This window comes from Sinocyclocheilus grahami, unplaced genomic scaffold, assembly GCF_001515645.1.
Source record: "Sinocyclocheilus grahami isolate Dianchi unplaced genomic scaffold, SAMN03320097.WGS_v1.1 scaffold4.1, whole genome shotgun sequence".
NCBI lineage: Eukaryota > Metazoa > Chordata > Actinopteri > Cypriniformes > Cyprinidae > Sinocyclocheilus > Sinocyclocheilus grahami.
In genome coordinates, this window is record NW_015505183.1 from 1,981,354 (window position 1) to 2,007,528 (window position 26,175).

General features: G+C 38.2%; 1 protein-coding gene across 3 annotated transcripts in view; it reads left to right on the forward strand.

Moving 5' to 3' along the window:
• LOC107582563 (arf-GAP with SH3 domain, ANK repeat and PH domain-containing protein 1-like) overlaps positions 1–18,753 on the forward strand; it is a 34,725-nt gene extending 15,972 nt beyond the window's left edge. For 2 of the 3 annotated variants that reach the window (XM_016268458.1, XM_016268475.1), the window contains 22 exons: positions 1,028–1,077; positions 1,242–1,365; positions 2,500–2,585; positions 2,876–2,951; positions 5,879–5,965; positions 6,174–6,283; positions 7,778–7,847; positions 8,475–8,562; positions 9,530–9,578; positions 9,839–10,005; positions 10,464–10,597; positions 11,409–11,500; positions 11,586–11,808; positions 12,489–12,574; positions 12,667–12,782; positions 12,960–13,027; positions 13,458–13,562; positions 13,896–14,100; positions 14,334–14,580; positions 16,085–16,295; positions 16,856–16,984; positions 17,081–18,753. In XM_016268458.1, the coding sequence (XP_016123944.1) occupies positions 1,028–1,077; positions 1,242–1,365; positions 2,500–2,585; positions 2,876–2,951; positions 5,879–5,965; positions 6,174–6,283; positions 7,778–7,847; positions 8,475–8,562; positions 9,530–9,578; positions 9,839–10,005; positions 10,464–10,597; positions 11,409–11,500; positions 11,586–11,808; positions 12,489–12,574; positions 12,667–12,782; positions 12,960–13,027; positions 13,458–13,562; positions 13,896–14,100; positions 14,334–14,580; positions 16,085–16,295; positions 16,856–16,984; positions 17,081–17,155 (2,598 nt within the window). In that variant the 3' untranslated portion in view covers positions 17,156–18,753. The remainder of the gene's footprint in view (positions 1–1,027; positions 1,078–1,241; positions 1,366–2,499; positions 2,586–2,875; positions 2,952–5,878; positions 5,966–6,173; positions 6,284–7,777; positions 7,848–8,474; positions 8,563–9,529; positions 9,579–9,838; positions 10,006–10,463; positions 10,598–11,408; positions 11,501–11,585; positions 11,809–12,488; positions 12,575–12,666; positions 12,783–12,959; positions 13,028–13,457; positions 13,563–13,895; positions 14,101–14,333; positions 14,581–16,084; positions 16,296–16,855; positions 16,985–17,080) is intronic. The other variant, XM_016268466.1, reaches the window with a different exon arrangement.
• The last annotated feature ends 7,422 nt before the right edge of the window (positions 18,754–26,175 follow it).

Consider the following 26,175-nt stretch of genomic DNA (forward strand, 5'->3'; position numbering starts at 1 on the left):
GACAATACCCCATAGATTCTCTTTGGGGTTCAGGTCTGGTGAGTTTGCTGGCCAGTCAAGCACACCAACACCATGGTCATTTAACCAACTTTTGGTGCTTTTGGCAGTGTGGGCAGGTGCCAAATCCTTCTGGAGAATTAAATCAGCATCTTCAAAAAGCTGGTCAGCAGAAGGAAGCATGAAGTGCTCCAAAATTTCTTGGTAAACGGGTGCAGTGACGTTGGTTTTCAAAAAACACAATGGACCAACACCAGCAGATGACATTGCACCCCAAATCATCACAGACTGTGGAAACTTAACACTGGACTTCAAGCAACTTGTGCTATGAGCTTCTCCACCCTTCCTCCAGGCTCTAGGACCTTGGTTTCCAAATGAAATACAAAACTTGCTCTCATCTGAAAAGAGGACTTTGGACCACTGGGCAACAGTCCAGTTCTTCTTCTCCTTAGCCCAGGTAAGACGCCTCTGACGTTGTCTGTGGTTCAGGAGTAGCTTAACAAGAGGAATACAACTGTAGTCAAATTCCTTGACACGTCTGTATGTGGTGGCTCCCAATACAGCACTCTGTGAACAGCCAGCTTCTTTGGCAATTAATGTTTGTGGCTTACCCTCCTTGTGAAGGGTGTCAATGATTGTCTTCTGGACAACTGTCAGATCAGCAGTCTTCACCATGATTGTGTAGCCTAGTGAACCAAACTGAGAGACCATTTTGAAGGCTCAGGAAAGCTTTGCAGGTGTTTTAAGTTGATTAGCTGATTGGCATGTCACCATATTCTAATTTGTTGAGATATTGAATTGATGGGTTTTTGTTAAATGTGAGCCAAAATCATCACAATTAAAAGAACCAAAGACTTAAACTACTTCAGTCTGTGTGCATTGAATTTATTTAATACACGAGTTTCACAATTTAAGTTGAATTACTGAAATAAATGAACTTTTCCACGACACTCTAATTTATTGAGATGCACCTGTGTATATATATTAATTAATTAAATTCTTTATTCTTATGTTGTATTTTCTCTCTCAGGAGCTGAAAAAACTGATGGAGAAAAGCTGGAAGGATTATGATGCTAAAATGTAAGTTTCAGAGTCAAATTGTTCTCCTGGTACACAACTTCCTATAACATTTAATATAAGACCACCACTTGGCTTGTCTAAAAGACAAGTCCACAAGCTAAACTAGTGTTTCATTATGTTCTTTTCTCTTTTTCTTCATTCATTTTTTTACTTCGGCTTTTCAGAGGCAAGCTGGAGAAAGAAAGGAGGGAGAAACAGAAACAGCATGGAATGATCCGGTTGGAATCAACAGACACAGTGGAGGACATGGAAAGAGAAAGAAGGAACTTCCAGCTGCAGATGTGTGAGGTATAAGAGGCCGTACGAGGGCAGCCGGTTAACAGACTATGAAACGTGTGCAAAATTAACCTGACCAAGACCGCATTGTGTGAGCGTCTCAATAAGTGCGGTTAGTGCAGCTGAATGTGTATGTGTGTCTTAGAAAGTAATTCCTGGGTTACCTCAGATTGTTAACCTCTCTGTGGTGTTAAACATGTTCTTTGTAAATTCAATAAGTGTGTGGCGGTGTGTGAAGTCACCTGAAACCAAAAAGCTTTGGGGTGCTTTTGAGAGATGCACTCTTGTTTGAGGCCACATTGTGTTCATTTGTGGTTATTGATGACCTCACTCCACATGTCTGAGGCGATATGTCCAAGTTCCATATACTGTGTGCGTGGCAGTTTGCAGGACCGGGGAAATTTGGGCTACGCCGTTTGAACCCAGCTGTGGTAATAGAAAGAATAAGGAAATAAGGAGTGAAGTGGAGGAATAATGAAAGAGAGGGGATTTTCAGTGTCCTACAGCACTCCCTTTCTCAGCCGCAGAGCTCCAGATGTTTCCACTTCTCCCTTTTTATAGTGGAGACAAGCGTTATTTCTTCCAAATGTGACTGACCATGTGACCATCATTAACTTTGGAAAGTTCCTGTATCCATATATGTAGATTTTCATGTATTTTAACAGATTGCTTAGATACTGAATATTCAGAAGCTTAAGCAGCATTTGATCTCCAGTGGCTTCTTTCACCTTTTTTAATCTCCATAAAGTAATTTACTCATGCTCATGTATGCCAACTTTTAGAAAATTAGATGATTTAGTTTCACTAGATAATTTAGTTTCTGTTTTCAGTTCATAAAGCTGGAATACACTGGAAGAAAAGCTAAAAAAAAATTGGAGTCTGTTTGAATCATACACTACACGATTATCTGTGAAATCCGACAGCCCAAAGTCTGCAGATTGGTTTTGGCAACTAGCAATTATCTCCTCCAGACTCCAAATCGTGGCAAAAAAGTTGTATAGTGCATTTCACACTTTAATTCATGTTTGCGCTGGATTCATCTACTTTTGCTTTGTGGTGAGTCACAATGTTGGGACACAGCAGTGGGATTGACCTTTGATTGTTGACGAAATAACAACTATTTCTGTCTCTTTCTGCTTTTGACAGTATTTACTGAAGATTCAGGAGCTGAAAGTTCGACAAGGTCCAGATCTACTGCAGAGCCTGATCAAGTACTTTCAAGCCCAACTTAAGTACGTCTAAACCAAATTTAGATCCTCTAAAAACACCAGCTTCCTTTTCAGATGCAGTCCAAAACTTGGTTAAATTGGCTTTTCACATTACACTTATGTCTGGGTTAAAACCCCTTATAACACTGGCTTCAGCATATGAATCTCAAATGAATTTGAATAACTGTACAGTGAAGATTTAATCCTGCTAATCATTCAACAACTGTCTGTCTGTAATGATTGAATCTCTTTGGCTTTGTGGGTGTGGGCGTTGACATTTGAGATGGCTAAACACTGCTATTGTGTGTTCTCAGTTTTTTCCAGGATGGACTAAAGGCCGCAGAGAATCTGGGTCCATTTGTGGAGAAGTTAGCAGCCTCTGTACATACGGTAATAGACTTGTCAAACCCAGTATCTGTGTAGACAGTGTAACGTATATATGTCCTGTGTTCAGAGTCTCCACACTTGACAGAGTGTTACATAAATATCTTAAAATGTATTTTAAAATGTTCATAAATTTCATACATTTTTGCTGTGGATCTTAAAGGGCAGTTCTAACTGGATAGTTTGTTTTCTTAGAGAGGTGATGAGCAGACATAATGGCTTATCTTGTTTTTTCCTTTGTTTTTGTTTGTTTTCTTACTGTAATGCAGAAAGTCAGACCATATGCGCAGACACATACACACCTTCAATGTTTTGAAACTATCTTGCTTCTCATGATTTTTTTAAAATTCCATTCGAGAAAGATTTTCATTGACACTTTATCATCAATTTTACATGTCTAATCTGACTGAAACCGTTTGTTTGAAAGACTTTGTAACATTCCATGAATTTCTACTGAATATCTTTTTTTGTTAGCACGCACATTAGCTTTGTTAAAAATCTAGTCAGCAGCCTACCTTGACAGCATTTTAATACATAATAGACAGCTTCAAAAAGTATTCCTCTTTTAAATAATGTCATTGCATGTATCATTTGCAGAGAAAGCTATCCCAAAATGCATTTCAACAAGCTTAATGAAATAATAAAATACTCACGATGGTGGATGAGTACTGAAAAATATGAATAAAACGGTTTTATATGTTGCAAATGTGTGCTAGGTATTTTTAGGCAAATGAAAGTGTACACTAGCTTAGCAAAATGTTAACAACAAGCTATGTTGCTCCAATGCTCTCCATTGACTGTCTATTCCGGGAAGCTGCCTCCTTGTCATATCTGACTTATAACAAAAAACGGAGCAATGCCTAAGAGCTGTTATGTGACAAGGTATACAGTAAACAAGCTAAAAAAGCCAGAACTACGTTTTTGTAAGCTGTCGACCCAAAAAAACGAGCGATTAGGACACAAATAGTTGTAGATGTCGGGGTATTTCACGTTGGGCCATTCAGTTGGATCATTTCTCAAACAAAAGGAAGGTTTGGAAAAGGAGCACTGACATAGACCAATAAAATTTAGTTTCTTAATATATCTCCTCCCCTCAGATTCACATAGGGTGGTGAAATAATCCTTTGATATGGTTAAAAATAATGAATGGTCTTGTCGTCGATTAAGTTTCCCTCCAGTGGGCGCGGTTCTCAGAGTAATATGACATGTAGCACTCTACTTTTGTGTCCTAAACGCTAGTTTCTTTTGGGTCGACAATTTATAAAAACGTAGTTCTGGCTTTTTTAGCTTGTTTACTGTATACCTCCTCTGAGGCTGGGACTCTTAAATAGTGTTCTGTGCTAGTCTGTGCAGCCAAAGGCAGAACAGTTAGTATGTTTTGCTCAAACTTTCGCCATGGCATTAGAACTGGTACACCGTTGTCGCTTGTGAAATCAAAATGATGGTGCCGTGGGTGGAAACCTGGTGGAAACTTACAGATTAAGGGGCGGTAATATTATAATAAGATCCCTTTGCCACGTCACCAAGGGAGCGAAATCAGACGCGCTATTTTTCTCTGACGCTTGCAGAAAAAGGCTTACCAAAACAAAGTTACTGGGTTAATCTTTTTCACGTTTCCTTGGTTGGTAGATGCACTGGGGACCTGATTATAGCACTTAAAACCTGGAAAAGTCAGATTTTCATGATATGTCACCTTTAAAGTTTGCCATTTTGTTAATTATATGAGGAGAAGGCAGGATAGGGCATGTGGAATTGGTGTTGAGATGACCGTGTTTTATAGCAGAACTGGTTTGGGTAAAGTTTCTAAAGTGACATTTCTCCTGTTTCAACTTGTCCTCCTTTTGATCATAACGAATCAGCACTTGGACATAAAAGGAAATGAAACTCAAAAATGAGACAACCACAATCCAGCTTTCCTAAAGGAAAAAGTTCCTTTAAAAATACTATTTAATGGAAATTGGCTGAAGAAACTGTTGGAATTTTGTACTGGGGGCCAAAGCCATAATTTCAACAGGCTTTGAGTAATGCATTTCTGGCTGTGTTGGTTTGGTCCTGGGCTTGATTACAAAACGGAGGGATGTGCTGCAGTGTAAGCCTGCAATCTCTAAGACCAGTCACATTGTGTTGCACAAATACAAACCCCACACCACTTTACTGTTATTCATTAGAACTGGTACACCGTTGTCGCTTGTGAAATCAAAATGATGGTGCCGTGGGTGGAAACCTGGTGGAAACTTACAGATTAAGGGGCGGTAATATTATAATAAGATCCCTTTGCCACGTCACCAAGGGAGCGAAATCAGACGCGCTATTTTTCTCTGACGCTTGCAGAAAAAGGCTTACCAAAACAAAGTTACTGGGTTAATCTTTTTCACGTTTCCTTGGTTGGTAGATGCACTGGGGACCTGATTATAGCACTTAAAACCTGGAAAAGTCAGATTTTCATGATATGTCACCTTTAAAGTTTGCCATTTTGTTAATTATATGAGGAGAAGGCAGGATAGGGCATGTGGAATTGGTGTTGAGATGACCGTGTTTTATAGCAGAACTGGTTTGGGTAAAGTTTCTAAAGTGACATTTCTCCTGTTTCAACTTGTCCTCCTTTTGATCATAACGAATCAGCACTTGGACATAAAAGGAAATGAAACTCAAAAATGAGACAACCACAATCCAGCTTTCCTAAAGGAAAAAGTTCCTTTAAAAATACTATTTAATGGAAATTGGCTGAAGAAACTGTTGGAATTTTGTACTGGGGGCCAAAGCCATAATTTCAACAGGCTTTGAGTAATGCATTTCTGGCTGTGTTGGTTTGGTCCTGGGCTTGATTACAAAACGGAGGGATGTGCTGCAGTGTAAGCCTGCAATCTCTAAGACCAGTCACATTGTGTTGCACAAATACAAACCCCACACCACTTTACTGTTATTGTTCACAGGTTCGTCATGAGCAGGACGAAGAAGTAAAACAGCTCTCTCAATTGCGCGACTCACTTAGAACACAACTACAGGTGGATGGCAAAGAGGTAATCTCCAAAATAAATACAACTCCTAGAATGCAATACTTCTAGCTCAAAGTAATGCGTTTTCTTCATGAATGTAGTCCGAGTCAGATGGACTGGAAAACAGCTTGTCTGTGGCCATAATTGGTTTTAAAGACTATATTTCAGCAAATTCGGAGATGAAGATGATGTTGACCGCAATTACAATAAATGTTGTTCTGCGTCTTCACAGGATTTTCTAAACAGAAAGAACTCTGGCCATGGATATAGCATTCACCAGCCTCAAGGCAATAAGAAATATGGCACAGAGAAATCTGGATTCCTTCTTAAGAAGAGTGATGGGTGAGCTAAACATTCCTGTCTACTTCCTTAAATTGCGAAGGTCACAAACCCCCCCAAAAACAACAACAGACCAACTGTTTATTTGTATTACATGGGCTTATTAAAGGTTTTCCAGACATGATGCAGTATTCCACTCCTGTTTGCATTTTGTCACATGGGGTGACTCGGGGAACACTCTCCACACTGCTCTCAGTGTATGTAATGATATATATGCCCTTCTTCTTAAACTGGAAGCAGAATAAATGAAGGAATGAGTTATAATGTCCTGAGAGTCGTGCAGCACAGATAGTTAGCAACATAAAGCATCAGTCTGAGCTTTGTGGTTTAGTCTCTTGCTGCACTAGAGTCTTACTTGCACTCTCTTAAAACCTCTGAGCCCAGCCTACAGCTCACAAAGCACATGCCCACATTCATCTAGACTACCTAGGTTTTGATCAGTGCATGAGAATAAACGTGTCAATGCCATTTTTGTTGTTAAAGGGATAGTTCACCCAAAAATTTAAAATCTGATGTTTATCTGCTTACCCCCAGGGCATCCAAGATATAAGTGACTTTGTTTCTTCAGTAGAACACAAACAAAGATTTTTAACTCAAACCATTGCAGTTTGTCAGTCATATAATGGAAGTGAATAAGGCTGTTAAGAACGCGCTCAGGACAGTTCGGACATTGCGGTGAATCAGAGGTAAAAAAACGAAATAAATGTTTTTAACTGCCACTTATCTCTCAAATGGACCATTGACACTCCTAATTGAGATTGTAGATAGAGTGTCAATGGTCCATTTGAGAGATAGGTGGCGGTAATGCACTTATAAGTCTGCGATCCGCCGTAAAGCAAGAAGAAGAAGAAGAAGACGCGTCATGCGCCGGCTGTTAAGAACGCGCTCAGGACAGTTCGGACATTGCGGTGAATCAGAGGTAAAAAAACGAAATAAATACTGTTCAGTTTCTTGCACAGACCAATCGTTTCGTGTCTTTACACATCAATGTGTCGTCACAAGCTACAGGGTTTAATTTGGTTTTGTTTGTGTATGTTTTTTTGACTCTCAAAGCCGGGATTCCCATTCACTTCCATTATAAGACTGACAGACTACAACGGTTTGAGTTAAAAATCTTTGTTTGTGTCAGTCACCCACATCTTGGATGCTCTGGGGGTAAGCAAATAAACATCAAATTTTCATTTTTGGGTGAACTATCCCTTTAATGACTGATTGTGACTTCACTAGAGAGCTAATGAATCAGAACAATTAACAATTGGCTACTAGTTATTTCTGCATATAGAGTTTATATGGTAAAGCAATCAACTGTATAAAATTTGATGCCAAGGACCCCTTAATATGGTAAAATTTTATCTCCGTGAGAAAAATAATAGAAGTAAGGGTAAAACATACTTTTGTTTTTCTTTGAAATAAACCTTTGCTATGGAGCTATTATGCTAATACTGATGAATACTGAATGTGAATCGTTAGGGATTTTCTGTGATCTTTGTGTTTTAGGATCAGAAAGGTTTGGCAGAAGAGGAAGTGTGGGGTTAAATATGGCTGTCTCACCATTTCACACAGCACGGTGAGATTTGAGAGACACAAACACACTCAACAGCTTCCAGTTACTCATACTTCATTATATTACAGTCTTTTGAATCTGCTTGGCTGAGAGGAATTTAAGTACTTAATATTAACTTTTTGTTTACAAACCTTCTATATAAATCCTATGGCTGAATCACTATGCTGTAATCAGTACTCTTGCTTGTGTGATTGTTTAATTAGCACAAATCATAAACTGACATTGGTGATGACACACAAAGGCTGTTTCCAGTTCTTATAGTCTCAAGAGGGATTACTTGAGCTTCAGAGTCCTGCAATCAAATTTTCCCAAGCTATATGAGAAAGACTCATCGCGATTTCCTTCCAGAACCACAAACTACAGGCCAAAACACATAAAAAATTTTTATCTGGAATCATCCACATTGTCAAAACCCAAAGCTTTCACTGGTTTTGCTTACATGTCTGTGTGCTTCCAGCTTCAGTGTTTTAGCAACCATAAAAGTTATGTAAGCTTTTACGCACATCTTTAGCATCAGTCCTTGCCACAGCATAATTGCAAGTGAAATTTGTTTGCCTTTGATTTAGTGAGTGACCACATATGTGATGAGAATGCACTTTAAGCATGTTATGATTCTTCTCTCACTCTCAGATCAACAGACCACCCGCAAAGCTCAACCTCCTGACATGTCAGGTGCGGCCCAACCCTGAGGAGAAGAGAACATTTGATTTAGTTACACGTACGTTGATCTCTGACCTTTCACCCTTTTCATCTCTGCTGTGGTATGAAGAAAAGAACTATGTTTGGAATGGGAATCTAGCATACTAATGATTGAATAGTGTGCAGCACATACTGTACAGGTGCATCTCAATAAATTACAATGTCGTGGAAAAGTTCATCTGCTAATCTTTAAAAATAATAATTGAAACAGAAGGCAATGTACGTTTTAAGCAGTACGTAGTATGATACATTGCTGTCACACAATTTTCTCACTTATAATGGTAAAACATAACTGTAAGTAGAATTTTAATGACATTTTAATTCATTATATATTTTTCAAAGTTTTGTCTGAAATTTCATTTTGTAGCATTTGGCTTTAATACATATAATGGGTTGTCTGGGTATTCTATGCAGACATTTACATACTATGTACAGTACTATATACCTCAGGAATAATAACAATAGTATGCTATTCTGAACATATCCAAGGATTAGCCAGGGATGAATTTAACATTCATGGCTGGAAATATTTCAATGCTGGTGATGTAACTGACCAGTATGTGATGCATTCAGGGAAATCTAGTATGTTAAACAGGGCGAGGTGTTTTATGCATGTGGGTGTTCAGAAGTATGTAATTAACATTTTGAGGAATAGGTATGTAGGTGTATGTGGATCATGGAATGCAGGTAAGTTGAGTGGCTAGTCCTGACCTGTTTTTTTCTGTTGATTTCCTGTATATCAGAATGTTTTTACATAGCCCCTTTCACACTGCGTTGATTCCGGAAAATTGCCGGTGTTGTGCCCAATTCTGACCCCCCACCAGATTATTACCTCCCTAGTATTGGTAGGTTTAGGAGTAGGTGTAGGGTTAAGATTAGGCAATCAGGCATCGACTTGAACGAGGGGGGTAAATAATTCGGCAGGGGGTTGAAATTTGGCACAACACACACTATTTATTTCTCACTTTCTCTTTTTGTCCTTGCAGACAATCGTACATACCATTTCCAGGCTGAGGATGAACAAGAATGCATGATGTAAGTGCGGAAATTTACACACATAGCACCCCCCCCTCCCTATACAGTGAAATCTTTATCGTACTCTACAGAGCGGCATGTACAGACATGCAGGAGAGAGCAGGTTCAAAACCTGCTTCTCAAGAAGAGAAAGAATAAAAAGGAAAGAGTAAGATAAAGAAAGATGAAATGTTTCTGATGCAACGGATGTATCTGAATTGTCACCTTTTGATATGAACACGCGTCTTTTCTTTGTAATCCCTTCATTGGTCTTCTTGCAGATGGGTGTCAGTGCTGCAGAACAGTAAGGAGGAGGCCTTGAACACGGCTCTCGGAGGAGATCAGCTCCAGTTTCAGGACAGTGGTCTGCAGGAGCTCGTCCGAGCTGTGATCTCAGGCCTGAGAAATCAGCCTGGCAATGAGGCCTGCTGTGACTGCGGAGCCCCAGGTCTAAAAAAAAAACCTAAAACATTTAAATGCTGTTAGGGGCCATTCACACAGAGTACATTTCCTTTTTTTATTTAAATTTTTTGCTAGATGCACGTGTTTGACCACTGCACTCGTGTCTAGTGTCTTTTTATTTTTAAATACAAAAATGCATTCTGTGTGAATGGCCACTTGCCATGTCACAAATACAGAAATCCCATGTGTTATGTTATTCTAAATCGAATCAAAATGATGATACTAGAAGAGTCATTAAATTTAAGCCTTACGTAGTTTTGCATATATGTATTTCTTACACGAGACTATTTAGATCAATGAAATATTTAAGCAATGCATAATGTTATGTCTGTTCTACAGAATTACTGCATCATCTTTATGAAGAGCTCTTGAAAAACACTTTATTGGTTAGTAAAAGGTGTTAAAGAGTGGCAAAGAAATGTTGACGTGTGTTGTGCTCTTTAGAACCCACCTGGCTCTCCACTAACCTGGGAATTCTCACTTGTATCGAGTGTTCAGGAATCCATCGTGAGCTTGGAGTACATCACTCACGAATTCAGTCTCTCACTCTTGATGTGCTGAGCACATCTGAGCTCCTGGTAAGCACACTCACACGCCAAAACGTAAAAAGATCATTTAGATCCATTAATTATTCAGTTCACATTTACTTTTTTTTGTGTGGTAATTATCAAGCGTAGCATTAGTTCTGGCAGGTCACGTTAGTCAAGCTCGCATCAGCTGACTCTCAGCTGATCCCCTTCTACCTAGGAATACGACACCTATATAAGCATTCATATATATTATCAGCAGTTTTCGCATTACTCAATAGCTAATTACCCTCCTCCATCCCCAGCTCCTCCTCTGTCAGTCAGGATTCAGCCTTCTGATTATCCTTTGAGCCAGACTAAATCTAAAATATGTACATAAAATTATTGACCTTTAATGATATCTGCAATACATTTATGTTGGTTCTGTTCTGTTTATCCTGGGGGGTTATCGCTGCTCTCCCTGCTCTCATCCATGCTAGGCTGCTTGAATGCGCAGGGAGTTCTTGCCCAGAACAGAACCATACCGCCAATCCAAACTGTATGCAAATTTTCAATCATCTTTGACGATAGTGGTCCTGACAGAAATCACATTTATCTTGAACTTTTTACCCATAATCCACTGGGACTGAGTCAGTGGTTACTCACAAGTGACTCGCTCACATCTGTACATGTTTATATGAACTCTTTACTTTAAATTCTGCTCCTGCACACATGAGTGTTATTTATTAGTTTGTTAGTTACTTGTCAGTTAGATTACAGATAAATTACCAAACATATGAAGCTGGATGCATGAATTCAGTGTTCAAATGTCTGTGGTCTTTTACTGCAAACATTCGTTTATCAGTTGTGTTTTGGTTCACAGTTGGCAGTGAGCATTGGAAATGCCAAGTTTAATGACATCATGGAAGTCAACCTGCCCAATGATGCAGTCAAGCCCCTCCCAAAAAGCGACATGTGAGTCCTACTGTGCAGTCACGTATATAGATCCATATAAATTTTTTTTTTTTTTCCTTTTACAAAAGTTTTTTCACTTTATCAGTAGCTCAGACTTTTTTGGCTTCATTTTGTTTGCATGTCTCAGGACAGTGAGGAAGGAGTACATTGTAGCGAAGTATGCAGAGCGACGCTACGTCCTCCCAAAAGAACACTCTGAAGCATACCACGTGCATGACACTGTGAGGAGCAAAGATCTCACGTCACTGCTACAGCTCTATGCAGAGGGAGAGGACCTGTCTAAACCAGTGGCCACACCTGACAGACAGGTGAGAGCCTCAATCCCACCATATATACACAAACACAACCACAATGATAACAAAACCATCAAGGCTTATTAATATGCCTTCACTTGTGCTTTAGACTTTTCTTGAGATGTTTAGTTGCTTTCACAGGGTCCATCCATCATATGAGACTTCCTGTGGTTTACTCAAATAGATGTTTAACTCTTTTTGATCATTTTGAGCTGTATAAGCAGAAATGACTGAGACATCTGTGTGGTTAAACGTCATTAATCATACATCATTCACACTCTCTCTGTAATTCTGTATTTCCTCTCTTTTTTCCATCTCTAATCAGATTTCCCTCTCCTCAGCCCACTCAGGAAGTAAACACAAGCTGTGTAATGACTGCTGTACTTGTGTTTGAGTTTGGTGTGTGTGTGTGTGTGTGTGTGTGTTATTTGGCCAAAGTCTCTTTTCTAGGACAGAATTTGACTTGAATAATTCAATGACTGAATCACCAACATTTTTATTTTAACACACATATACTCACAAGTGGAGAATTGTATAACGCCAACTCAGTCTAATTTTTTTATCTTCTCCGTCACTCCTCATCCATTCTGCTGTGATTTATTGAACTGGTGAATAACAGTACATTTGTTTCACCAAGACAGTGGCCGGTTTGCAGCAGCCTGTAGATTTATCTTGTTCTCTTCTGTGTCTAACAGGACCTGAAGGAGACCGGTCTTCTCTTAGCTGTGCGCATGTCTGAGAAGACTTCTCTGGCTCTGGTGGATTTTCTAGCTCAGAACTGGTGAGAGAAATCTGCTATAGTCACGGATCCGTCAGCATCCAAGTAGGATGTCCATAGCTGACTGCTTTGTGTGTGTGTGTGTTTTTTCTTAGTGGCTGCCTGGAAAAGAAGACAGCAGAAGGAAACACAGCGCTTCATTACTGTGCATTATACAACAAATCAGAGTGCTTGAAACTTTTGCTCAAAGCAAAGGCTGTTTTACACACAGGTATACAATTCTCACATATACACAAATTCAACGATGAACATGGTGGATAGATAGGCGGATGGATACATAGATGGATAAACAGACTATGACAGACTTCAACTTTGAGAGGGAGATAGATAGACAAATCGATCAGTCTGTCCTGATTTTGACCCTTCCATTGTTCTGATTGTCCTGTAGTGAACTCAGCGGGTGAGACAGCTCTAGACATTGCCAAGAGACTGCAGCACATGCATTGTGTCGAATTGGTGAGTATCAGATATTGCATAAAGCTTTTATTGACTTTGTGTGTGTGTATGTGAGCACATGTTTGTAGAGATATTATTCCTAGGTTGACTAGGTTAAACTTTATCCTGTTTAATATCCTGAAGTCTCATGTAACAGTGTTTTCATAAGGAACTTCCCTTGTCCTTTCCTTGCATATAATAATATCATCACATAAAGCAAACCTAGTAGCTGTTATAAATACCAGTGTCTCCAAATAAAGGACCAGGGATCATCCAACCTTTGACTCATTACAGTATAAAAACAACAAACAAATAAATTAAAATAGAGCTGGATTTGAATCTTTGTATTTGCTCTGTCTAATAGGACACTAGTGTGATATATCAGTCTGGTCAAAAGTGAGTTAGTGAATTGGCTGTGGATTTCTTACATTTTCTTTGTGTGCATGTTTAGCTGGAATTGGCCCACAGTGGGAAGTTCAACTCTCAGATCCATGTTGAATACACATGGGAGACGCCACAGGACATGTATGACAGTGAAGATGATCTGGACGAAAGGGTCTGTAACCAGATAAACTATTTCTTACTATTTGTATTTTTCACCATGATATGTACAGTGGTATCTTAGGCTGTGACCACTGGTGAAAATGTTTCTCTATTTTGCATTTAATAATAATAAAATAATTTATTAATGCTGTAATGTTTCTTTGTTTTAGAATTTACAGAATCAATGATAAAACAGTGCTCAGGTTCAGCAATATGAATTTTTTAATTTTTAAATAGGAACATTATAAATATACAAGTCTATGAATCTATGAATGCTCATAAATAAAAGTATGTCTCTGTTTGGACTTAAAATGTTAAATATAATGTTCAATAACTATTTGTTTAGGTGAGTCCCCATCCTAAGGGATCACGGTCTCCGCTGCTCCCTACTGGCAGCAATGGTCACTGCTCGGCTGCATGGAATTTAAATAAAGGCAGCCTGGCCAGGACCTATGAGAACGTTGACTTCCTATATCGAAATCCACCCAATAACAGCGCCCCCACTAATGGCTCCATGCCTCCTCCCCTGCCAGCTAAAGCAATACAAAGAGGTGAGATACTGTTTGTTAGCTTTTAATTTACTTTTTAAGTCTGGAATTTTGTATATCCCAAAAATGCTTGTGCAGGTTTGACCTGATAAACAAAAGCTAATGAATGATCTGAAGTTTAGATGTTCTCTGAGAAGCTGAATTAAGCTCCTTTGCATATGTGAATTGTGTAGAAACCCTGCAGGTTTATTCCAGACAAACCACAGCAAGGTCAAAGATAATTTGTGTCTCTTCAGGTCGTTCAGATCCTCAGATCTCAGGTTCCATTCCAGAGACTCACGCCCCCTGCCGTCAGAGTTCCCACCCCACCGGTTGCTTTCAGAGAATCAGCACTTCGTCCCCTGGACCAACACCTGCACACGCTCATAGCACTGGAGGGTCAAAAGGACACAGACAGACATTGTCCTGGGAGGGACAACTTTTCTCAGGGGCCGAGGGCAAAAATCACTCCACCTCACCACAGAGTCAGAGAGGACCTGTCAGGTTTGTCACTGTGGTCCTGGTCCTATGCTGCATTTATCTTCCAAGGCCAGAGGTTTCCTCAATATCGTACTTAATGATCTGTATTGTCACAAGACATATATTTTTTTTATTTCAAATTTCGTTTATTGGATTTTTTGCACTGAACATCAAATTCAAAGACAACAATGCACTGTTCATACCCTAGTAAGCACCTCCCTCAACTAACTACCTAAGAAAAACTTCCCATACAAAAAAGTTATAACAATAATAAAATAAAAAAAATCCATAATAAGAATATCTTAACAGACAGAGAACCTTAGACAATTTACAAGAATAGCATGCTAAATTGTAAAAAAAAGAAAAAGAAAAGAAAAAAAAATGTTGCTCAGTTTAAGGGTCTAGAGTTATCCACCAAATAATCTAAAAAGGGGCCCCACAGTTTATCAAAGGTCCTTAAAGAACCATTGAGTGACAGTATAATTTTATCCAATTTGATGCAAGTAAACACCTCTTTCAGTCATAATAAGAATATCTTAACAGACAGAGAACCTTAGACAATTTACAAGAATAGCATGCTAAATTGTAAAAAAAAAGAAAAAGAAAAGAAAAAAAAATGTTGCTCAGTTTAAGGGTCTAGAGTTATCCACCAAATAATCTAAAAAGGGGCCCCACAGTTTATCAAAGGTCCTTAAAGAACCATTGAGTGACAGTATAATTTTATCCAATTTGATGCAAGTAAACACCTCTTTCAGCCATGGATCAAAAGTAGGGGGTGAGGCATGTTTCCATTTTAAAAGAATTAGACGTCTTGCTAAGTAGTAAAGGATGTAGCCTTTTGAACCATCACTGAAAGGGCAGCATCGACTGCCATGCCAAAAATGGCAAAAAGTGGATTTTGATCAAGATCTGTCAGTCTTCCTTCAGAGTTTTAAATATTTTGGTCAAATCAAATAATTTAGGGCATTCCCACAGCATATGAATAAGATCCACTGGTGAATTCCTACACCTGTTACATACATCACTGACAAAAGGATATATTTTAGCAAGTTTAGCATTAGTATAGTAAACCCTGTGTAAAATCTTACACCGTATCAGGCTATGTCTTGCACATATTGATGATGTATGAACGAGATCAAGAATACGTTCCCAGTGTTCATCAGATAACTCAAATCCCAAGTCCCTGTCCCAATCCTCTCTAATCTGGTTATAAATGACAGAAGTACAATGTTTTGAGTGTGGTTCAAGCTTTAAGAAGTCATCCAGTGGGGATTCAGGGGGGCGATTCGGGAAATGAGGGAATAGTTTTTGAACAAAGTTCCTGATTTGATAGAAACAAAATAACTGGGAATTAGGTAGGTAAAATCTCTTGGAAAGATTATTAAAGAATGAGACTAGACATATTTTTTGAGCTATCAGTTCAGTATTGTTAACAATATTAAAATAGTAGCATTCATTAAAATCAGAAATTGATACATGTGTGTAGTATTGTGACTTATTGTCATACAAATATCACACATGTCTGCAGTTCAGAGAAGACGACCTCATATCGCCGCTCGAGCAGCGGGAGTCAAGGAAAGAGTTCAACCCCGTCTCCAGGGTGTGCTGGCAGTCTGGAGGAACTCTACTGCAGTCCAGTGGGTGGGGCTCCCAACCCTGCACCTCCGCCAGTGAATGCTAACAACAGTGCCACAGTGCCAGTCATACTGCCGCCACCTCGCTCACGCAAAAATGCCATGGTAACATGCCATGCTATGATCTTTACCTTGAGAAATATGATTTTTCAAATGTCTTCCTGATGTTTACATAGTATGTTTATATATTTTTTTTTTGCAGTTCGTTATTCCTTTAATTATGAACATGAATTTAAAAGCAGGAATACTATACACAAATTCTTCTCAATTTGCAGTCTGGAGAACAGGAGAAGTTGCTGAAAGTCATAGCCAGTCTGCAGATTTTGAACAATCAAGAGTTACATAGTGTATGATGGGCACAGACTCTGATTTTTAGCTTCAGATTCTGATTCCATCCAGTCTTAGAATATCAAGCATATTTAATATTTTGAGACGATTTTAGAACACACATTGTTTGATTTGTCATTAGTCTCCTAGCAATGAGGCACGTTTCTGCATGAGTCCGTTGTGTTCAGAACCACGTGAAATCTTTAGTCGTTTAATGTACGATGTCCAGTTTTTTGTCAACCAAAGTTGACTAGTAGTGTTTTAAAATCAGATTTCAATAATCATGTAGTGTATTCCAGCCTTAACTTGCTAAAGTGTTTATTCTGTATGTGTTTCAGATCTCATTAAAGGAGAGACCCAAAAAGGTCAGAGCGTTAGTTGACTGTAGAGCAGTTGGTCCCAATCAGCTGGCTTTCTTTAAGAATGAGGTCATCATAGTGACAGCAACTGACGACCCACACTGGTGGGTAAGTATTTAAACTCTCTCACACTGACACTCACACAGCTTCGCAGTATCTGTGAATAACTGAAGACTTCAACATCTTGCACACTTTCCCTCCCAGGTGGGCCATATAGAGGGAGAACCTTCTAGAAGTGGCTCTTTTCCAGTCAACTATGTACATAAATTAGGAGAATGAGATGAACCTCCAGGGACACTCGCATTACACCACATGGAACTAGTCTAGACTGTTGCTTTTATCTTCAGAGCCGCTAGACCTAGATGCTGTGGAGGCCTGAAATGCACTTAGAAGATGAAAGATTGGAGACCAGACTCTTCCACAGCATTAGTGTGGATGCTGTAAGATGATCAACTGATCCGTTTCAGTGCTGCATGTAATGTATCTCAGCTGTTTATCTGGACTGAAGGTTTGGCAGGTACATCATGCCAATGACTGGACTTGGAACAGGCAGAAAACGGATGAAAGTTGTCCAGCTTTTAAAACTTCCTGGCTGTGTTGTTTAAGCAAACAACATCACTTGTTCTAATTGATATTGGCGTTGAGGCATTTGGACAAACACTTTGAGGTCTCTAAGAGATTGTCATCCAGACTTTGAGGCACTGGGTTCATTTACTGAAGCTCATCCTGTGGTTGGTTCAGTTGCTCAGTGCTCTCTGGATTATTTTAATGACATGCCATTAGTACTGGCTAGACACCAGGTCCTCCAGACAGAGTTAAAGGATGGTGTATTTGGTTTCATCTGTCTCCTCTGCACTGACGTCTCCTATTGCTGCTGATTCCCAGACATCCAGTCTTGCACTGGGAGATAAAGCAACTTGCAACATTTAAAATTAAACACTTGCAGACTTCTAGAATCCTCAGATGGAACACCAGGATGTGAATATTAAATTACAAAAATATTCAAAAAGTTTTGACTGCAGAAAGTTTACAATTCAGTATTTCAAGCCATAGGAAACAACTTAACCACAGTACAGGCACTGTTAGGCCTTACAGAGCACATAAAAACACGCAAGCCACTGCAACCTAGTTATTTTCACAGTTTAAGTACTTGTGTTTTGGTAGCCTATTATTCCATTTTCTTTGATTCTAAAATTCTGTAGTAAAGCATCTCTTTTCAAGTGTCCATATTCTATGCTAATGTTTAAAAATCTCTGTTAGCTTTGTCTATGAAAAAAGTTCTTTCTGCACTTGCCACCCTCGCTAAGTCTTATTTGTCTGTATTGTTATCGGTCAGCATTATGTTTTTATTTTAATGGGCTCTCCCTCCAAACTGAGGTGGTTTGTGGTGCATTTGGGACGTGTCTTGAACCAGCAGACTCTGTATAAATGTTTGATAAACTGAAAGTACACAACAGATGTTTTCCCTTCTGCCATCTCATTGACTTCTGTGAAGCATTTTTTAGGCAGAGATGAACATTACAGCATGTTGGTTCGGCTGACTTTGTGTTTTAGGAAAGCAAAAGGTAACGCTGCGTGTAAATTATGCTTGTGAAAATTAACCATTTTGTATCACTGTAACTTCTTATATTATTGAGAAATGTCACATCCAGTTTGTTCATAGCATATTTGAACAAGATATTATTTAGCATCTATTTCTAAGAATGAAAAATGACAATTAAATATTTGCAAATCACGTGTTGTCTCTAGGATAATCATACAGTAGATTACAAAACCTTTGATCTAACTGAGATCATAGTCTAGCCATTAAAGTGCTTTATTATTACAGAACATATTGCTTAAAAAAACATTTTCTGGGGAAATGGCATAAGTATCTTTTTCTAGAATATATAAACCCTCTGCAATCGTCAAACACGCAACAATTTTTTTCCACAAATCCTGGATTAAAAATGTATCTTTTTGCAAAAGGATTATTCACAGACATGATGCATGTGTGTGTAAATCCATATTAGTACCGGTTTCCTTTTTTTTTTTTTTTTTGCCGTCAGCCGTCCATCCAGGATGGGCTTAATGGATTTTTTTCCACAAATCCTGGATTAAAAATTTATCTTTTTGCAAAAGGATTATTCACAGACATGATGCATGTGTGTGTAAATCCATATGAGTACCGGTTTCCTTTTTTTTTTTTTTTTTTTTGCCGTCAGCCGTCCATCCAGGATGGGCTTAATAGACTGTTGCCAGCACTCAACTTCTTGACAGATTGAAAATCGTTAGCTCTTAGCGTCTGACTGAGCTGTTGCATAATTAACAGGTGTTACGTCACTGCTCAGAAAGTTGCAGGTCAGTCTGAAGCAGATGTTCACTGTGATGGTCCGCAAATGAGAACCATTGGCTTGCAACATGATACAGCAATTCTCCTTGGTTGAATGCCATGTGTAAGCCATCATCTACTTTGTTCTACTGCCTTCAGTATTCAAAATACATGCTATGAGGATTTTAATTGGAATGTAGCAGTGTTAATATTTTTTAAATGTTTTAAATAATGTTTTAGGAATGTGTAAAAGTGTGAATAAAATTGTTGAAGCATTTCAGCTGTTCCAGTGTTGCTTTATGATGTCTCTGACACTGTATTCTATAATTAGACGCATTTGTCTGCTCTGAAATAAAGTGAGTTTGAATTACATTATGGGAAAATAATATAATATGTGATATATGATGATACTTTGATTATTGAAATGACTGACCACTGGTGTTCAGGGAACTATTCCCACACGTTTTCTGTTCTTACTGATTCAATCAGATTTATTGACTAGTGATCCTAATTTGAGCACATGTACACCAAAGCAAAGTGCAGATGTGTGGAACATTCATTTGAATTGTTCTTTTGCGTAATACATTCACTTTCAGAACGCATATCCAAGGAAATACGGTGGAAAATTTTGACCAGTTACACAACTTGGATATACTTAAGATTTTTTATGTGTATGGAGAATCACCAAGGTAAGCTTTTTACTCAACTAAACCCAGCTAATTGGATCAGGGCTATTATAACGTCATAGTAAAGTGAAAGTGACGTGTAGCCAAGTATGGAGTCCCATTTGTGCTCTGCATTTAACCCATCCAAGTGCATACAGTGAGTAGTGAACAAACACACCATGAACACACACCCGGAGCAGTGGGCAGCCATTTTTGTATGTGTCAGTCATGGTATGAAGGTGGAAGAAAGCGCTGGTCATTCACTCCCCCACCTACAATCCCTGTTTAAAATAGATAGAGGCATATTAGTTTCTCTCTTTGGCATAAGATCAGCATTTTGATAGGCAAACCGGTTCATTAAAAAGGTCAGCAAAAACAATTCTAATATTCAATATATCATTGATAGATATGCAGAAGCATGTGAATCTGATTTAATTTCCAACTGTCTTTTTTGTTCAGCAAACCATGCAAGTAATGTAGTAAAAATCCAGTGACTACATCAGCATAAAGAGGAAATAAAAAATACATAATTTCAGTGTTAGACAAGAATCAAAGATTTTTGAATGTTGAATCTTGTTCTGTGAAACATGATGAAATAAGAGTAACATTACAGAATAGGCCATTTTTAAAGATTGTGAATAAAACTTTGAAAATATATATACATAAATATACATGAAAATACATAAATTCAAAGCATGATACATTCTTATTCAATTTCAATAGTGTTCAAACGAAAAGAGTCAAAGGCATCATAGGCACAAACAAAGTTGTTTAAAGAGTTTGTGAACCCCAATAAATGTCTTTTATCCAAAAAGCTTCTCTTATATTGTCACTAAAAATAAAAGCTATTGTAAATAGTTGTTGAGCATTAAGATTACATTAGCTTGCGGAAAGTTATTTTACAGTTGAGAAAAGAAATAATGAATCAGCTAATCTAAAGAATGTGACAACAAAAGCAGAATATCCTACAAAAGTGTTTACAAAGATTAGTGTTACCTGATGAAACCTCTAGGATATGGCCTCATAACTGTATACATGAACACAAGGACAGACTTTACATTCATCCTGCAAGTGGGCCCAGACAGATCTTTGGGAAAGCTTTTTTTAATATCTGTCATAGCAAAACTCATGAAAGGTGCAGTGCAAAAATCAGTGTGTGAGAGAAACCAGCTGAGGTGTCTTTAAACCACACAGCGTGAATGAATGACATGTACAGTAAACAAGATAAGGCATTTGATGAATGTTAAACTCTACGTAGCTTTTGAGAAAATGTAGCCTACAAATCACGAATACCAACGAGAAACCATTCAACCGATCATCTGGTAGCATTGCTGGATTTCTACAACCAAGATTCTCTTTAAAAAATATCATGCTACCTGACAGTGCAACTACCACAATAATCCATGGAAATGATGTGCAACAGACAAGTTCCAGAAGTAAAAATCCCATTCATTTTCTCTGTAGGGGATAAAGACAGACCTACTGTGAGCTACAAAGTTGTTCATCGATGGTTTATGCTTTTGTTGAAGATGTCAGTCTGCAATGTTTCAGCGTATTTTTTTTTATAATTCTGTTCAACAGTGAAATTTCTGGTGAAAAACTACATTACCCAAGATTCTGCAAAGAAATCTTTACCAATCACATAATTGCCAGAAGCAAATCATACCAAAAGAACACTTAAGCTCCTGCCCATTCCCATGAAGCACTGCAAATAAAGCCAGTTTCCCTATGTTCTTAAATATGAATATAGCCTAATATGCATATTTTGCAATAAACAAAAAAATCAGTTTTTCTATTTAAAATCAACATTTTTAAATCAATCATTTATATATCCCCATCATTTTTAATTCTATTATGTCATTCACAATACTTTATGGGACTGTAGTTAAGACTTTAGTGCACAGTTTTGTACCTTTTTCTTTTTGTCCAATTTTCACTTTTTTTGCTTCAAAGTTTGTAATGTTGTGATGCACCTTGTAGCTGATTGGTTTGGATCATGGCTTATAACTCTTAAATAAACACTCAAAGAAAAAACTATGGGAAAAATGAATAGGAATACTTCTGGAACCGAGGCCATGAAAAAGTGGGTGGGCACTCTATCTATATTATGAAATATCAGAGCACTGAATAACATAACTGACCAATCAGAATCAAGCACTCCAGAGATCTGTGTAATAAATATCATCATTTGAAACCTTACTAAACTGTTGTAACATTTTAATTCTACAAATCAAGATATTTGAGCAGAAACTGTGGTTACCATGGTAAATGTTTGTAGGGGAGCCTAACAGATGGATTCATCATTTCATTCCAACAGTGATCACTAAATACATGTCCTCACACAAGGCTTTCATCTCAACAACATAGTTTGGTTTGCAGTTGATATGTCGCTCAAGAACATTGCAGGCGTGTTCATCGTCTTTCACACTCTACAGCAGCCAGTGGCATGTCCTAAATCTAGCATAATCTACAGCTGCCTAAATCAAATCCCTCCTAAAATGAGGGAGATCGGCACAACCATTAAAGGACACCGAGATCTTCTTTCATTAAAGAAATGTAAGTAGCCCTTGAACTGAGATTCAGTCACCTCTATTGTGTTTGCTTTACGCCTGATCAATATAAATGAATAAAGACTGTGGTCTGCAGGCAGCCTGCCCCGTCAAATGACGCAAATCTAATGGCGTCACACGCAGAGCTGCAAAGACAAAAAGCACCATGTGTGCAGCAGTATCATCGAGTGCTGGAAAGACTGAAAATGGTATCTGATGGAGTGGTTAATTTATGACTGTATATTCATAACGTGTGATTTTCTGGCGAGAATTAAGCATTTGTAGTCATTAAATATTTGTTTGCTCATCTCTCACCAGAATTAGTTCTAGGTCATTACACATGACAGTATGATGCTTTAGAAGCTGGTTTGAAAGCCTTAGAATGTACAGTACCTTCATACTGCCTGTGAGGTCATTAACTGACTGGGACTTACATTTCACACACAGCCATATGCTTACATATTTCAACTACATATTTAAAGGCAATTTTAGTAGTATACACTCAAACTAACTAGCGGTCTGCGGTGAAGGAAGTCACGCAGCATGAAACTGAAAATGTCCTCTGCCTGTCATTCATGAGCTGTAGTTTTGGATCTGTTGATGTCAAATACGTTCTGAAGGAAATGAAAGTCAGGTCCAGGTTGCTAAGCGACAGGGGGAAGAGAGAGGCCCCAGATGGAATGTTGAAGGAGAGAGAGAGAGAGATAAATCACCACTTCCCTTCTCCATCCACACATGCCCCAGATGTAAGCTGGAGAACTCAAGAGGACCAGAGCGCATGTGCGCACCCTCCTCACAAGCCCCCGTCCCCAGTATATGTGCACAAATCGTCCAATCACAATTGCGTACAATTAATCTGTCGTTCACACCAAGGATGATAACTATAGCGAAAACTAGAACTATAAAACTCTAATTTGTGAAAATAGTGAAGTCCACACTACAAATGTAACGATACCGTCACATACGAACGATATTATTGGAATCACTTACAGAACCAATTTTTTTTCCAGCAGATGAATGCTAAAATCTTTGCTAGCCAATCAGAATCCACTTGACATTAAAAAAAATTGGTCATCATAGATAAATAGGCTAAATCAACAAATAAATCAAGTTAATCATAACTTTTGTTATCTACTTTGTTCTGGCCATGAAGCCAAACACATGAGTTAAAATCATCAAGTAAATAAATACACATAAAATGAAATCAATCGTTTTGCTTATTTACTCTTCTTTAATATTGATGTGCCATATGAGAGTGTTCCCTGAATAGTTTACAGCATTCATTTGGAGAAATATTTTACCCTAAGGAAAATTTGGCAATTAGCCAAAATAATTGCATTAAAGGGCACCTATTATGACCCTTTTTACAAGATGTAATATTGATCTTGGGTGTCCCCAGAATGTGTCTGAAATTTCAGCCTTAAATACCCAACAGATCATTTATTATAACAGCTGAGAAGGGTCTGGCTGCAGCCTTGCACTTGCACTCTCAGACTTGCACTCTCAGACACTTGCGCTTCCGCTAGCGACTTCACTTGCAGTCTTTTATTGTTTTTATTTTGTTCTATTTATTGATTACTTTTTGTTTGAATCTCTCAACATTTTACAACAGTAGCCAGGTGGTGAAGACAAGAAGAAAGGAACTAAATTACAATGTCACTCTCCGCTACCTGCGACGTCACTTGCAATCGACATAAATCGTGCGTTTTGCCAATGGAGACAAGAAGCTGTGGTAATTAAACGATTAAAACTAAATTAGTACTATAACATACAGGGTCATGCAAGAAAAAGACAATACCCGCAAATCCGTGGCCACAGAACAGCAGAATATGAACGCAATGCACAGTCTCTCGTTAAGCATTTTCCTCCTGTAGAAAAACATAAACACTTAATATGGTTTAATGTATTAAGATACATTCAGTTCAATTAAAATATCAAATTCGATATATAGTTATTATTTAATGTACTACAAGGCAAACAGATGGCTATGAACACAATGCGCAAACTTTCACTTGTCCTCCCATACAGCAAAACCCTTAATGTGGCATAATAACGGACTAAGATGATATTCAGTAAGACAAAGACAATTCAGTAGCCTATATGTCTTGTTGTTGACTCAAAGTATATACAGACCAACAAATATGAACGTGCATTATGAAATGCATTAAGTGATTTTAAAAGGATCAACTCCGTACTGCCTGTAGCAAGGGCCAAGTTTGCCCATCAATGGGCTAAACTGATCAAGCATAGGCTCACTGTCTGCCTCTGGCCGCTTGGTCGTTACTTTAAAAAAACAAAAACGTATATTTAACGATCAAAAAATGCTTCAAACGTTTTTTAAATTAACTTCATAAAAAAAACGAAACGAAATAATCACTTTGCTATTACATACAAAACTGACGAGCCCAGAACGCAATGCGTTAAATTGCACGTTAAACCTTTTCCTCCTATAAAAAATCATTATAAATAAAACACATAATGTAGCTTAATGGACAAAGACAATGATATAAAAGAGCTGTAGACAGTTTATTCTATATGGAAAAACGCTTAACACGAAACTGTGCTTGTTGCACTTATTCTGGGCTCATCTGCTTGCCTGTACATATTAGTTATGTATATTAATAATGTAGAGGAGCATATTGAGTTTGGACTTTTTAGTCCATTATGCCACATTGTGCCACGTTTTGCGAGGTGATGTCCATATGGCAGAAACGAACGATCATCTCTTCTGCTTTACTCCTAGTTAGAGCACAAAATCATGAATGAACATCAGAAGGTATGCTGAAAGATACAAAACAACTTAATGAAATTTATCAGCCTTCATATAATCGCCCTATTTGTGTCTTAACCACGGTAAAGAAGGTAATACAACTTTTTTTTTCAAACCATCTTGTGTGCAGTCTACCAATAAGTGGCAAAATAACAGTGTATAACTTGAGGGTCATACTAAAAACCTTCATTGCAATGGTAAATTCAATTTAATAATTGAAAAAAAAATCTATACATTGAGAGATTTATATCTATCAACTTTAAGATCAAATGGTTGGGCCCCGACTTTTTTACGCCCCTCGGGATGGGCTTCGGGCCAATTTTCACGTCATAGTTCTGTTTTAGGCTTCTCCTTATTTTTATATTTTAGACATCCATCAATTAGTAATGAAAAAAATTGCTGCGCTGGTGGAAACAACACGAGACCGTGCTACCGAGACTGTCAAGAGCGGCTCGACGGTGTTTAGTGTCCCGCAGCAGCAGCATGTATGGTGCGTGCCGTCAGCACAGCTGAACAGTTCTGCGTTCAAATGCAGACAATAGGCTTAAGCTTGCCGCAAAGCACCGGCAAAAGTAATTACCATAAATGCATCAGGGGGAAACAGTAAGGAGATATTTGAGTTATTTACTAATAAACTAGTGTTTTCTGAGTCTGTGTCACAAGGATGAAGTTGTCGATTCTGACTCGCCATCTCCTCAGACGCGCCTTTAGAGAGAAGTGCATCTTTAAGGATTATGATCATAATGAAAGAGTTTTTGTTTTTGATTTGTTTTATTTCGTTAAATAGTAATTTAAAGCTTTCTATAGACATATTTATCATGTCTGTGAGGCATGTATTCCCTGAGATTCGGTTCATTTTTGTGAAGCGCTCCTGTTGAAGAAGAGACGGCAGAAAGCGCATCATGTTTGTTTTCTTTATTCTATAAAAGCACAACATTTTGTTGATATTGTGAGTGCACACAAATAAAAGTAGACCCTTTACAGTTCCGAATGATTTATTACTC